Here is a 15,350-nt window from a genome sequence, read left to right as displayed (position 1 = left end):
CTCCATGAACCAAACATCCTAAACAAATTGACACTCACTGAATTCGTACTAGAACACGGAATGAATCCTGAATGAGTACAACCACACGATATAAAAAATTTGATTTATTTGAAATGATATATGATGTATATGAATAAGGACAATGAATGACATAAGGAACTGAAACAGTACAAAACCAGTGACGTGAGATGGCAGTATTTGTTCATCCTTCACAAACCATGATGTGTTACGCTGTCCTTCCTCCCCAATCATAAATATCTTCACATCTCAATATTAAATTATCAGGATTCATGAGACCTGTTTGACATGTCCCATTTCTGGACGATTCAGTTTTATCAGTAACATGTCAGCTGAAGAATGAGGACTATGATTTATGATTTATATAAGTCATAGTCCTCATTCTTCCTCTACTCAACTTCTAGAATGCCTATCAAAGATAACATATCAACTGTTAAATACTTAAATGTATATTTCTATTCATCACATGTATTCATAGTGCTATGATTTATTACATATATCTAAGGTTGTACATGAAATATCTTCCGTTATGGTGCACTGGGTGTCCTCAATATTGATATCTGCCCGTTCAAAGGGATCCCTACCTACTCATAGGTAACCAACCCACGATCAACCAAATAAATCACCACCCTATCCTATTTTGAGATCCTGAACTGACAAACCAAATAAGCTCTCAACCATAGAAATCCCAATCCAAACTATCCTCATTCCACAACCCTATTTCCCAACCCAAATATCCCCACAACCAAACATTTCTAATAAATACAAACTGGTTTGAGAAAAATCTACATGATTACAAAAAATTCAAATTCTGAAAAAGACACTGAATACCAGACTGGGTTAAATACTTTTGCCTCCTTTACTTCTGCAACCAAGCACAGACTTCCAAACCTAAGTCCAACATACCTACCCGTCTACCATTTAGATATCTATCCCCAACCCACCTACAAATTATGGATCAACCCCCAGGCGCCTTTTAAAGATTCCCAAACACCCTTATCTGCTAAAGACCATGCCTACCTGTCAGAGATCCCCTTTACCCTCACCCAACTAAACATCACTCCCCCTAATCCTCACTGTATTGTGATCAGATCAGTAGTTGTTGACTCATAATGCCAGTGGTCACCGACTGGAACCATGTTTGTTACAGAAACTGCCTTGTACATTGCACTCATATAGAAGATGCCCATGGCTTCTCTGGTACACCGTACTTGTGTGTAGTGTAAAGTCTTGTTCACCAGGAAGGTGCTGTATTGGCCAATCTTCGCATACGTCTGAAACAAGAAGTAAATACGCCTGCATGATATGAAATCATCTTTATCCTTATACAACATATGTCACATCTGGGATTAAACTTTCTTTGTAAACTACACATTCTAGTACTGTTGTTGGGTTGAGTCACATGCTGGATTCAAACCCATACGCTCAGAGTCAGGCACCTAACAGCTAGCATACTCATCCTCATAGTATATAAATCCAAGGATCATAAACACTCTAATCTGACTGACTAAAACCTGTCAGCTAGTGTCCAGGTTGCACAAACCTTGTATTTCTGTCTTGATCTCGGATCTTCTTCTCCATTTCCGCATCGGTCAGTGTCTCCAAGAATGGACACCACTGGTCAGCTTCATTCTGGTTCCTGAGTGCAACTTCAACGACAGGCAGTGGTGCCTCACTGCAACATCAAAGATTCATATGAGGCCTAACATAATAACATTGTGAAAGCCAGTACTAATTCAAACATTTTAACATTTAGCTAATTTCACAGGTCTGTTGATGCCCAAATCCTGTGATATCCAATTTTCTCACAGTTTAAGATGATTTTGTGTGGGATTATAGAAACCCATGCATATTGTCATAACCGGTGATTAAATGTATTCAGTAACTTGACTCCTGGACTTTGCTGACTGAATGTTACTATTTCCAAACTTGAGGGTCAATACTAGATTGTCTGGTCTATACTTGATTACTGAGAGACTGTGTCATACTTTTTGAATACTCATGTGTGCAGTGATAAGCACCAAACTTGTGCCTGACTCACACATACCCCTACACCAACTGTTGGGTTAAGTAAACCTAAGTTAAGTTGTATTATCATTGAACCTCTAACTCTGCCACATACCTAAAAGCGTATGTTCTTTGATGCCAGCTCAGCTGACCTCGTATACTGTATGCGATCGCTGTCACAAACTCCCCACCAAGACCTGCAACATAACATATCTATCATCATCTACACAGGCTTGTGATTGTGTAATTTAAACTTGCAGAACATGCATAGAACAACCTCAATTCCAAGGGGAGACAATATAGACATGTGACAATCAAATTATCTCCCTTTGATAATTGGCAATTATCTGGAAGACCATTTTTGAAACTGTGTTAACAGTGCAAAACAAACACTCTCTTTATTCATGCAAACAACACATCTAAATCAAAATTAAATAATGAATTTTATTTTTTAAACACCCTTTCCTGAAATAAGTAAAAATTGTCTGATTACTTTGTGTTCAAATTTGTTATAATCTGAGAAAGGGCAGAAACGTGAACAACTGAAGTATATAAAAATGCTTCAGGTACCATCAAACACTGATGATTATTAATTAGCAATAAGCCTCAGCTAACAGAATTGGTATGCTACCTACTATAGTTCTACCATTCTGTACAATTCTTACCCAGCTCTGCACAAAGTTTGGTAGAGAACTCCTCTGGACTGTTTTCTGGCTCAGAGAGATCCCACTCAAATTGGTCCACTAGCGAGATATTCCCTACATGAATGTTTAACTGCAAAAAAAGCCATTTGGAGGTTAAAACAGAAATATATTTAAACCTGAACCATATTGTTCAGAACAATATGAACAAATAGATATTTGTAATATTTTGCTGCGCTTCCACGTGATCAAGACTTGAACAAGAAAATATTCCAGGTCCAACTGCATCCTCTTAACAGGACTTTGGATTTTACCTCTTTCATGTCATGTTTGGATTTTACCTCTTTCATGTCAGGCAAAAATCAGGGCAAAACTGTGATTCAGGCCAATGACAAGAATCATGTCATTCAGCTAAGAGCCATAACTGTGTACAGTGAATTGTGAACCCATATGGACTGTACCACCTGTGCACAGATTCATATAAAACAACTGGATAGTTTGACATTTCATTTAATATTAATTAAAATCTAAGAAGCAAAACATAACAGAACTACAGATAAATAGATTTCAATATAAAAATCTTCATCAAAAGAATCCGAGAAAAGCACTGGTTCCAGTCCACTTTGTTTGTTTACTTTGAGTATAACTCTTTGATCCTTCTGGTCCTCTACTATAGTTTCTGTGGGCGATGCTTCTATCTGCTGCCGGATTGCTTGAGCCACCGCCGACACAAAGTTGATTGGGTTAAGGTCAAGGTCATCACATAATACTTCTGCAAACTGTTCTGGTGAGATTAGCTTTTCTGAAAATACATGACAAATGTATTGAAGTGGTGGAACATTATTATACAAAACTACATGGTGTGTACACTGCCATAATAAATATATGGATTTTAGCTAAGTGCAGGTTTGAACAACAACATGTCAGGCATAGAAATGCACTGAGTGAGTATGGTTCTATGCCATTTTTAGCAGTATTGCAGCATTATCATGGTGGGGGACACCCATGTGGGAAATCGAATCTGGGTCCATGGGGTGATAGACAAATGCTTTAACCACTGGGCTACCTCACCATCCACAACATTGAGAACAGGATGCACCCTACTAGTAGCCCTGTTGAACACCTCTCTAAGCTGTTATTTAATTATTTCATGGCACATCAACTTAATGTTGGAAGAAAGACTCCAACAATGCAGGTTTCTGATGTTTAATATTTTAATACATGTGGATGTCAATTCATCGCAATGTATCAAAGTCGTGAAGTTAAGTTGTCCAAACTACTTACCATTCTTATTCCATGTGAAACAATCTCTCAGTTTTTGGCCATCAAACTCCATATCGAGTCTGATGGGGATAAGAGATTCATTTTGGCCAGCATTCTCATGGATGGTTGCTGGATTTGTATCATCAAAGCTATAACAAACATGTAGGATATCAACAAACATCAATATTTAGAGTCTGCTTTGTAGTTCCATTCCAGTATATATCAATTTCATCAATGATTTTGTTGTTACATTGTCACACACAAGAATCAATAAATCAAGCCTTTGAAACTCACGCCAGTCTGAGACTACGATACTGAACAATGAACAAGCAGAAATCCACTGACTAGTACAAGTTAGGATGTATTAATAGAAATCAAATTTAAGATCTTTTCATGGCCCAAACAACAATTTTAAGTCTCTATAGAACAAGTATAAGTAAGTCGCTAAATAAATACCAGATTGGTCTATCATAGAACTGATATCCCAAGGGAAGTAACTCAACTATAATGCTTACCCCAAGTAACTCTAACTATAACACTGTACTTAAGATCTCTTGTTTTGCTTCATGATGGATACTCAAAACTTTATTGAGGTTGGGGCATATAAGGAAGGATATGAGGCATTACAATATAGTTTTTATACATTAGTTGTTTTTTTGTCAGTTTGTCAAATTGTCAGTTTTACTGACATATTTGTGTCTGGGCCAACATTACTGCTCTCCTTACACCATGCTGACTATTCTAAAGAGTTCTACCATCAATTTTCTATGAATATTTAACTCATATATGGCAGCAGAAATCCATCTAATCTGATGAGGCCTTCACTTTACCATAGAGGGAATGTCCGCACTTTTCCTTTGCCAAGTCTGTTTCTGTTGATAGGGGTGGAGCATGGAACAGCATCAAGGTGGTGCGAACTGCTTGGAATTGTAGGTACCCAGGTACTGCGTTTTGTCTTTGAATCTCTGTTGCAAAGAATGATTCATTCATATCAGTTTGTTGTTCAACACAGTTTCCTGAGATGTAACGGAGACTTCTGAATAATCTGTTCTTGGGCTGACTACTAATGTGGAAACAACTAAAGTGATAGTCAACTGCAAAATACTACAGTGGAAGCTGTCTAAAGCACCACTCACTGGGACTGAAGAAATAATATGGGTTAGACAATGTGCCAGATTGTAGAGCTGATGATAAATGTACAAGCTACCGATTGGACTGAGATTGTGTGCCGATGTTTACAACTTGCCTGATTGGACAGATGCCGGTTTTGACAGCTTCCACTGTATTGTGATAGGGATATTCTGTTGTGACCAACTATTGCAATAGTTTTCCACTCCTTGAATTGTTTCATTAAAAGTCATTTCCCAAATGAATGTATAGTGGATATGAAATAAATACAAACTGAGGTAGTTTCTTTCTTTTGATGAGTGAGAAGAAACTTTAAACCCAGACCATGTTAACATTTAAAACAGGAACTCAATGTAGCTGTTAGTTGGCACCCAAACATCATTTATTTTGCCCTGTGCATTTATCAGTGGAAGTCAATTACTAAACTATCAATAGTCACACATACTGTTGATGCATCGACAGTTTTGTCATTTCTGGCATCGATTATTAGACTAATCAGATTAATCAGAGACTAAACAACAGCATTCTATCAATAGTTTGATGCATCTTTACACCCCTTATCAGTTCTGGACTGACGTACATAAGTGATATTATGAATGGTGCTGATGAGGTACAACGACAACTTGACATGCTATCTGATAATAACAGTGATCAGAAGCTGATATTTAGCCCAAAATCTGCCAGAAGAATAAGTGAAAATTTGAATAAAAAAATGTCCCTGTGCATGTTAATATAGTTAAAACTAATTTGGCTGCCATGGGAACTTAAGTTCATAATCAGAGATATATTATGTAGGTTGTTAAGCATGTTCATATGAGCTCCAAATGTATGAACAGAATTGATTCTTTTGAAAGCCAGTCAGTAAATTTTACCTTTACGCTGCTCATAGCAATGCTCAAGCAATATCACGGCTGGGGACAGTAGAAATGGGTTTCACACATTGTACCCACTGTTTTCAGCGTGGCGAGAGTGTAAAGAAAACAGATATAAATTTGTAGGTTGTTCGTATGTTTACCTGGTAAATGATGGTTCACTGCTGATGGACACAGCTTTGTATTTGTCGTCGTTGCCCTCGAAGATCTCGTCCACCTCGGCTGCCTTCAGCAAGGTGATGTTTGTTGCCAAAGAGTGCTGACCGAACCCTGCGAAAACTACAGTTCTCCTGATCTATACTGGACATTTCACAGACAGCACAAAACACCAGCGGTGCAATAAGCAGAACATCAACACACAGGACAGAGATGAAGAAACACTTCCTACTGATTACCTAACAACTGATTCCATGTCAGCTACTGTTAGTTTGTTATTTGTTGGTTTACTCTGCAATATTCTAGCTCTATGACGTGGTCTGTAAAATCAAGTCAAGACCAGACGATCTAGTGATGGATACTATCCATGATGACATGATGACAGCCACGTCACCAGAATTCATTTGCTTGTCTCTTAGTTCCAATATATATTGCTTTTGACATGTTTTAACCAAGTATCCAAATGTGTTTCCATGCTATCAGTATCAGTGATTTCTGGCTGGATGTATTTACTGAAACACTTTCCAACACATTAATCATAAAAAACACTTCTTCAAAGTAAAATTTGAATTAGTATTTAGGATGGAAAGCTGGTCTGGATTCCAGACCTGCAGCATGGAATCTATATTCCTTGTTTATGAGTGTTTAAGGTTTCAAAACTACATTTCAGTTTGCAAATCAAATCTGTTGTTTCTGAAATTCTAGATTTAGGATTGATCAAAAGTGATTGTAGCTATGGAAACCAAAAAGTGTAAAAAGTCATTTCCATCCATTTCATAAACCTCCACTGACATCACGCTATTATCTCTCCAGGTATTCCTTTTTCTGAGTAAACCTCATTTTTGTAGGCATTCTCCATGAATTTCCGATGATTTACAACAGAAGGATAGCTGTGAAGAATGAGATTGTTTGTCAGTACGAAACTAGACAGGAAAAGTGGGCAGCACTCGTGCATGGCACGGGGCATATGTGCAAGGCAAGGTGTTGACTGCCAGTCACACCCCAGTTGATAAGTTGGATCAAAACCTTACTTGTGTTTGAAACCTGTCTGCCCTCCCCGATTCCCTCTGCCGCAGACTTAATTTTTCAAACAAAACCTTGGAGTCGGTTTTGAGCCTTTACATCTAGATATACAATAGAATAAGTGGCTAGGATAATAAATCCAGTAACCACTGAATGTTACCTACTGTTAGATTCAATCAGTAGGTGTTTCTTCATTTTATCCTGCATGCAAGCAGCAAGTTAACAACAGCCATTGCAATGCAGCAAATGCAGAAGTAAGCACCACAAACTCTACCATGACACTTAAGAATCTGGCATTCTGATTGGTTAGACACTGATTCTAAACATCACACAATGATGATGACTATATTTATGTGAAAGGAAATATTTATTGAAAATAATTTGTTTCAATTTTGACAGATCATTCTGTGTTGCAGTTCAACCAAATTTTAGAGTAAGTGATGCAATATATTTTTTGAAGAAATAAATCAATAAAAACTTGATTGCAAACAGGGATAAACCTAAGATGTGTTTCTGTGGAACTTCTGCATCAAAATATGAATTTCTGCTGACAGAAATTTGGGTTCTGTCCTGTGAACACAAAATATCTGAAAACGCTGTATCCAAAAAAACACAAGTGCGGCTGAAGTAAATGCAATAAATATTGTTATCGGTTACTGCAACGTACAGTATTAAATTTTGAAAAAACACCTTGTCTTGTTCATTTTCAAATGAAATTTACTGTTATCAAATCTATGTTTGAAACCTTGTTGAAAACCCACTAGGTCGATCTCCTGATCAGCAGAAATAATTCTAACGTCCAACACATAGCTCCATGTAAAGAGGTGACACAAATCATGGCTATCTCATGTCTCACACCTTCCAAGAATATCATCAACATGACCTACATTGATATGAAGCCTTGCTCAAGCTGTTTTGTGTAGCGAAAGCCTTCAAACAAGTAAAAATTCATTTATGATCTACCAATATCGAAATGCTTTAGCCGTGATTGTGATTGCTCTCTTTATTAAACACTGATAATGTGTGATCAGTGACTTATATCTGTGATGATGATGAAGATGATGATACACACTAATAATATGGATTTGAATCCATAATTGTTTGTTACACACATTTTCTTCTAGATTTAAATATTCAATGGGCGTGGTAAAAAAATGAGGATTCCAAACCTTAATTTCACTTTATCTGATTTACTTTTTTATTTAAAGGGAATTCAGTACATATTCACTGCAACAGGCAACAAAATGAGCAGATTCAGTAATAAAACTAAATAATCATTGAAAAAAAAAAATGAAAAAAAATAATGACATTTAGTCTTAATGATTGAAATCAGTCTTGGTCTAATTGAGTCTGATATATAAACATTGCGAAATTTTAAGAAATTCAGTGGACATTAATGTCAACAAAGGAATCTTAAAATGATGACAGTAGCTGTGACCACATGCAAAGCATACAGTTGAATACATAAAACAACAAAGCACAATTTTAAGTTGCCATGGTAACCATGACATGCATATTAATGGGAAATAAGACAGCTTAAATAAAGTTCTTTTAAAGGTATTGCCATAATAATTACATAATCATGAAAATGAAGTAAATAAAAAATACCTTGCGAGATAAAGTTGTAGAACGTCAAGCAATCTGAAGCAAACTACTTCAACATGCTCATTCTAAATGCATATTCATTCATTCTTCCGATAGTTCTCCTGTACAAGGAATACCTTGTAAATGTTACCAGATTTAACCTTAGTTTTGAAACTAAAAGAATTTTAGTTTACAGCAAATGAAAGTTTTCTAGAAAAATGTGGATTAGTCTATGAGTCGCTTAAGTTCAGCTAATAACAGTCAACATAATAAGACTGATGCCAAGAGAACTGCTCAGGATAGTTAACACAAAGTTTTGATCAAAGAATGTTGATGCCATGCATACATTTGTGCAGTAATTGGTACCAATACTTGGCAAGCTTTCTTATTCTGCGCAAAACCTTCAAAACAATAAATAATGAGACAGTAGATATAGTCCACTGGTCGAGAACATGAACCTTGTTAAGACTAGTACCACACTACTGGGAGAGGTAGATGCTAGTGATACGACAAATATGTTACGATATGAAATATGTAAGATGTATTAGCAATCATATTCTGTCAAATGTGTTCACGGTAGGTTTTGTAAGAGCGCCTGCAGAAATATAGAAATATATAGAAATATATATAAATATGTAGCCCAGATCTTATGCACGTAATATTTTCCTTACAATCCTGAATCATTTCAAAACGCATTTTTATATCTTGCTGTTAATGGTATTTTTCAAAACTAAGTGGATCAGAATCTACAAGTCCAGAACACGCATGCCAAACATTTTTTGCGTCCTTTTGGCAATTTCTGCTGTGAAAAATGCAAGTTTCTGCGTTAGCGTGAACACTGCAAATAGTGATGTTTTCACCATTTTGACTGTGATAACTTATGACGATATCCAGTGACTACATTACTATCTAATGAAATCTATTAGGGTGTCAAAACTTCCATTTTAAATCTCTCTTTAAGAAAATAACAGACAGGCCAAAATTATAAACACTTTTCTTTTGAAAACTTGTTTATCTCAAAATTTTCCTGATCACAAATAATGAATCAAATCCATGGAGGAATATTCACATAGGAATCATACCAGCAGTCAATTAGTAGCTGGTAAGCTACTAATTCAAACTATCTTCTATGTGTAAATCAATGTCAGTGTTTGTTTACCCATGGTAGCTATCTTCTTCCTTTCCTCAACCGTCACCAGTCTTCTCCACATTGATGGATATCGCTTGTATAACGACCCTCGAAACATACGAAGGTAGTTGCCCACCTGTGACAGAACAAATCTGATTTAGCAAACATATCTATGTTTACTATTGATTTATATTGTCTAACACCATGCTCCAGCCTTATGACAGTGGTCTCTAAACAATCAGGTTTGGATCAGACAATCATGTGATCATAATCAGCATCGATCCTTGCAGCTAGGACGTGATGACTTGCATGAATTAAGATAGCAAGTCTAACAACCCAACAAAATTACTTATTTCTTATAACAGGCAGGGTGGTGGGGTAGTCTTGTGGTAATGGTGTTCACTCATTCAATTCCCCATATGGGTGAGCATCATTTCTGTGCTTCTCGTTTCCTGACCAATTGTAAATGGGCCACTGGTGCGAAAATATAAATAAAAGCTAGTTTTTGTCTTTCTTTTGTGACATGCTTAGATCTGTGCATGGGATGCTCGCTTTTGATTGTGGTCCCTGCATTTCTACAATCAGTAATATCAACAATGCATTAATGCATGCTACGGGTATGCCCAAAGTGTGTTTGTGTGAGGACCATTTGTGATGTCCCATGCCACGATACAGTGTTTGCAACACTTTGATTTACCAGCTGGCTATCAGGGCCTGCTGCTACCTGCAGGCTCTCAAAATCTACAGGCCCTGAATGAAATCTGCAGGCCAACAAAATAAACCACATTATACACAGTTTCACACTGTTTCTATAAAATCAAGCGAAGCCTATGGCACACACTGTTTTTATTTGTCAAACTGGCGTTGACAATCCTACGCATAAGTGCAGAAATACAGGAACTGAAGTTATCGTAACATGATGGATCGTGGATGATTCCCTAACATCAATAAAGAAAAAGAGGGGAAACATTCCAGTGGAAAACTAATTGACAGATAATTTACTGAAGGTCATAAGGACCTGCACAAATTTAAGAAGTGGAACCAGTTTGGGTTTTGCCACTTTGGGGTTGAGGAATATGGACTCATCCCTAGTCCAGGGTCAGGGTACTTTTAGATATTCTGATTTTGGCTAAGTGCATTTCTGATAAAATACCCATGTCAGCTATAGTAAGCTGTGAAATTGCATACTAACGTCATTATAACTTGGAGTAGTGCACTTTTAGTGTGTTTGGATGATCAAACTTATATATAATGCCATCCTGAAACTATGCTCTTGTCTTTACTAAAGGTTTAATCACACAAGACGACACATTACCACATGACCAGTGTCACTTTTACAAATGATTACAACATGTTCATCAAGTCAAGTCAACAATCACAAACTGAAATGTTTACCTATAAGAACACGCACAGTAGTCATTTTCACAAAACTTGGTATGTATTGATGGAGGTTTCCCAAAATAAGGGAAAGGAATGCTCAACCATGATGTGGAACTTGTGAGCTAAAGATGGAGTTGGGACAAGCCCTGAAGGTTGATGCAGCACGCAAAGTAAGAATGGTGATAGTCATACAGCCGCCTGACCCAGACAGCAAAACTATAGTCTGGTTCATAATTATTGAGAATTTTTCTTCTTACTTTGAGCTATCCTAACACCTCAACTCATTCACTGATACTTAAAACTAAGTAATGGTATAAGGGAGGTAACTCATCTTGGCCTACTGAGTATGGTACAATTAGAGTTACCTCCCCTGAATTTGTAGCAGACGTCATTTTCCTCAGCACTGTCAACAATGTCTGCTGAAGATAAAAGAAGGTTGATTTTTGAGTTGTGTAATCAAGGAATTGATGATGTAAATACATTGGCAGAGAGAACAGGAACTCCTCTTTCTACTGTGTATAGGATTAGGAAGAATTTTAAAGAGGGAAAGGATTTGGGGCACCAGAAAGGAGCAGGGAGACCCAGAAAATTGGACTTCTCAGATCGCGTCCGGCTGGGAATTTTAGCGTTTAAAAAGCAAAGGGCAAGCATCTCCAACATCAGGTATGAAATGATAGAAAGGGGATCAACAGTTGTATCAAAATCTACAGTTAGAAGAAATTTGATTGATCTTGGATGGGAGAAAAAGACTGGAATTCCTTCTCCTCTCATGAAACAAGAACATAAAGACAGGCGTGTTGAGTGGTGTTTGGCACATGAAAACTTTGACTGGGAAAATGTGATTTTTACTGATGAAAGCTCAAAATGGGTATATCCCAATAATGTGAAAATATGGACAAAGTCTGCGTCAGCGCCGTTGTATCGACGACCTAAATACAGCCCAAAGTTTCTTGTGTGGGGAAGGATATCCTTATTAGGAACGACCCCGCTGTGTGTGTTTGAGGGAAATCTGACAAGTCAACGCTACACTAACATATTAGATAATTTTCTCCTTCCAAGTGCACATGTGTTTTATGGAAATGACTGGATTTTGCAGCAAGAGAATGATCCTAAACACACCGCAAAACATGCCAAGCAGTGGTTTCAGGAGAAAAATGTGACTGCATTACCATTTCCTGCATATAGTCCAGACTTAAATCCCATTGAGAACATTTGGGGGATGATGAAGGAATGTGTGAATCAAAAGGGGTTGACAAAAATTGAAGACATGAAGAGAGAAGTGGTCCGATACTGGGACAGCATAACTCACGAGACACTAACCTCTCTGATAGGAAGTATGCCTACCCGTCTTAGACTGTGCCGTGAAGCTCAAGGAGACTTGATAAAATATTAAATTGTTACCTACACAACATGAAAAGGTCAGTTCACTTTCGCAATACATTCAATTTCATCTGATTTGTTCTCGTTTAATAATATGAAATGCTTTAGCTATTCTCAATAATTTTGAACCATACTGTATATGCTGTACTACTCAATAATAAGGCTAGAATGCAGTTTACCGGGTGCAGCAGCCTTTACGATCCTTAGGGTTTGGGGTTAGGGTTAGGAACCCTCAAGTTTAAGATCGTTAGGGTTAGGTTTTGGGGTTAGGGTTAGGGTTAGGTTTCGGGGTTAGGGTTGGGTTGTGGGGTTAGGGTTAGGTTGTGGGGTTAGGGTTAGGTTTTGGGGTTAGGGTTAGGTTGTGGGGTTAGGGTTAGGCACCCTTTACGATCTTTATGGTTAGGCTTTGGGGTTAGAGTCGCAGCGCTAATTATTCGGAAAAGCGTGCCCAGTAAAGTGTAGTAGTCCGCAAAGCAATTATTTTATACAAGGAAATACTTGTCTCCTAGACTTATTTCAATAGCAGTAATGACCAAATAAGCTCAGCTTGATGCAGGCCTAAAAAAGAAGGTAATCTTGAGTGTCCAGATAATCACAGGTATGTGTTTTCGTTATTAATACTGCATGCAACAAAGTATAAGTTCGTATGATAGCAAAAGGACAGAAAAAAGGTTTTATCATAAGCTAAACCTATGATCAGAAAGAGTCAGAGTTTAAACTTTAAATTAAAGAAGAGTGTGTTTAGCCGGTAAATTGCACACGGAAAATGACAGGTTGTAGACATGCAAAATTAGGCTGAAATGTACCTCTGATCCGATGTAGTAAGCCTCTCCGCCTTCCTCGATTGAAAAACATTTTGGTTTATCGCCAAATGTTTTGGTTCCATTACTATTTACACTTTTATCTGACTGTTCTTTCTCAGATTTCGCTACCGACGCCATTGTTCCCAAAGTGTATCCAAACTAGGTTCGGCATGTGCTTTCAGAAAACTTTTGTTGATTATGGATAAGCTCCAGCGCATGCGTTTCATAGACGAACTGTACAGTTGGAGCGTTGTAAACTCAGGGAAAGATAACTCTAAAGTTGACTTCTATTGTACTCGATCAACACCAAACTTTTGAATGAAAACTATAGTTGCGTTCGAGACGCATAGCCCTTGAATATTCAAAATAATTCAGGGAACAAACAAGCTGGCCTTTTATGAAAGATATTGAAACTTGATGAAATGTTCACTGCTGGGGGGGGGGGGGGGGGGGGGGGTTGGGTTTAGGGGAAGGGTACAAAGTGGGTATATCGCGTGGGACGTGCTTCCTAAATATTATATCAGCGGGATTGTGAAGAGCGTTGAAATTTCACATGACCGACTTCCATATGTCCGACAGATAAGTGTATCAGTCCGAGACACATAACGGCTGTTCCGGTGAGACATCACTCTGTTTCCTGTATGCACTTGCTTCACGTCTCCTCCACGTGTCTCTTTCTCCAGATGTGTTTATTTTCTGATTCTTCTATTCTCAGCCTAAAGCCAGGTATGGCTTGGCTTCTTGTTCAACGCCTATCGTCGTTTCATGTCGTATGTTAATACGTGTCTCTTTTTGGCAATAAAATTCTCTGAAAAAATGGCTCAATGGACGAATCATTAATAATCTGATAGTCAGGATCCTTTTGAGAAGTAATGGTAATTAAACTGGCTTCGCTTATTTAACACAGCGATATTCCAGCATATGACGGCTGTCTATTCGTATTCGAATCTGTAAGACATTCAAGTGGCTGATACAATGAACAACTACACAGCTGGGTCACGATGACATGTCAACCAAGTCAGCGAGAAAGACCACCCAATACAGTTAGTCGTCTCTTACGACAAGCATGGATTACTGACGACCGGATCTAAACTAGGCAAGGGAGCGTCACCAATTTAAGTTAACATATGCGAGAGCCATTTCTAGTCTGGGTTTGCCCCTGTAATGCGATAACGTAGACAATGTGTACATGAGAAACCGAGACAGTGTGTGCCGATTCGCTGACATAGTATTGGAATGTCACGCACTTTGAAAAGCAGTGTGTGTGCGCGTGCGTGCGTGCGTGTGTATGGGGGATGGGGGTGGGGGGTGGGGGTGGTTAAGGTTCGGTTCCCCACGTGGGTACAATGTTCAAAGCTCATTTCCGATATCCATCACCGTGGCATTACTGGAATATTGCTAACATGATCCGACGTTATGACACAGAGTTTATACAAAAGCTAAAACAGCTGTCAATATTGAAAGAAAGCAAGTCATGTTTTTGACAGGATTCAGATCTGATGGAGAGACCACGTATCTAAACAATAGTTTCTCTGTTGACCTTTAGGTTGGAATATTTAATATCTTCCCAATGAGTTCGAATCCACTATTGTATTCAGACAGTAAGTATTTGTGTAGTACAGACAGATAGAGATGATGTCGCTATCAGCAGTGCCTGCGAGAACGGTGGAGTCCATGTGTAATGTCAAGGACGAGATGACCCATATGTTTTGTAACCCGACCTAAAATAGGACAATTCGTGGTTGCGTACGTTTTGATAGTTTATTTTGGTAACAATTTAAAACAATTATGTTTCAGATAAACACAATCCGATACCACAGTTTCATAACAGCGGTAAATTTTGTATGGCATAAAACATACCTGATCAACGCTCGGTACCTTAAATGACTGATTTTGATAGAAACGAAGAAATCCTGAAAAGGAGAATCGGTGAGAAACACTAGACTTGTTCCATTTAGGGAGGATC

General features: G+C 37.9%; 1 protein-coding gene across 2 annotated transcripts; it reads right to left on the bottom strand.

Moving 5' to 3' along the window:
• Positions 1-91: 91 nt before the first annotated feature.
• On the bottom strand, positions 92-13,624 carry LOC137298947 (SWI/SNF-related matrix-associated actin-dependent regulator of chromatin subfamily B member 1-like). Of its 2 annotated transcripts, none has more exons than XM_067831341.1 (10): positions 13,388-13,624; positions 9,852-9,957; positions 6,073-6,208; positions 4,760-4,894; positions 3,951-4,078; positions 3,302-3,468; positions 2,691-2,799; positions 2,141-2,222; positions 1,562-1,693; positions 92-1,292 (listed from the first exon to the last, which is right to left on the bottom strand). In XM_067831341.1, exons 1-10 carry the CDS (start codon positions 13,520-13,522, stop codon positions 1,253-1,255), a joined length of 1,170 nt encoding a protein of 389 aa, XP_067687442.1. In that variant the 5' UTR covers positions 13,523-13,624; the 3' UTR covers positions 92-1,252. The 2 variants fall into 2 exon arrangements, with proteins under 2 accessions (XP_067687442.1, XP_067687451.1); XM_067831350.1 differs by having other exon boundaries at positions 6,073-6,199; positions 13,388-13,556.
• Positions 13,625-15,350: the final 1,726 nt, after the last annotated feature.

The sequence above is a fragment of the Haliotis asinina genome, chromosome 1, assembly GCF_037392515.1.
Source record: "Haliotis asinina isolate JCU_RB_2024 chromosome 1, JCU_Hal_asi_v2, whole genome shotgun sequence".
Taxonomy (NCBI): Eukaryota; Metazoa; Mollusca; class Gastropoda; order Lepetellida; family Haliotidae; genus Haliotis; species Haliotis asinina.
The sequence above is the reverse complement of the archived record's forward strand: the minus strand, read 5'-3'. Positions and strand labels throughout refer to the sequence as shown.

Bases quoted from the DNA above. Each gene is read 5' to 3' on its own strand.
- LOC137298947 (XM_067831341.1), bottom strand. From the start codon at position 13,522: ATGGCGTCGGTAGCGAAATCTGAGAAAGAACAGTCAGATAAAAGTGTA. The intron at 9,958-13,387 runs GTACATTTCAGC...GTTCTGTCACAG, and splicing joins CTTACTACATCGGATCAGAG to GTGGGCAACTACCTTCGTAT. The intron at 4,079-4,759 runs GTAAAGTGAAGG...TGTTTGTTATAG, and splicing joins GTGCGGACATTCCCTCTATG to CTTTGATGATACAAATCCAG.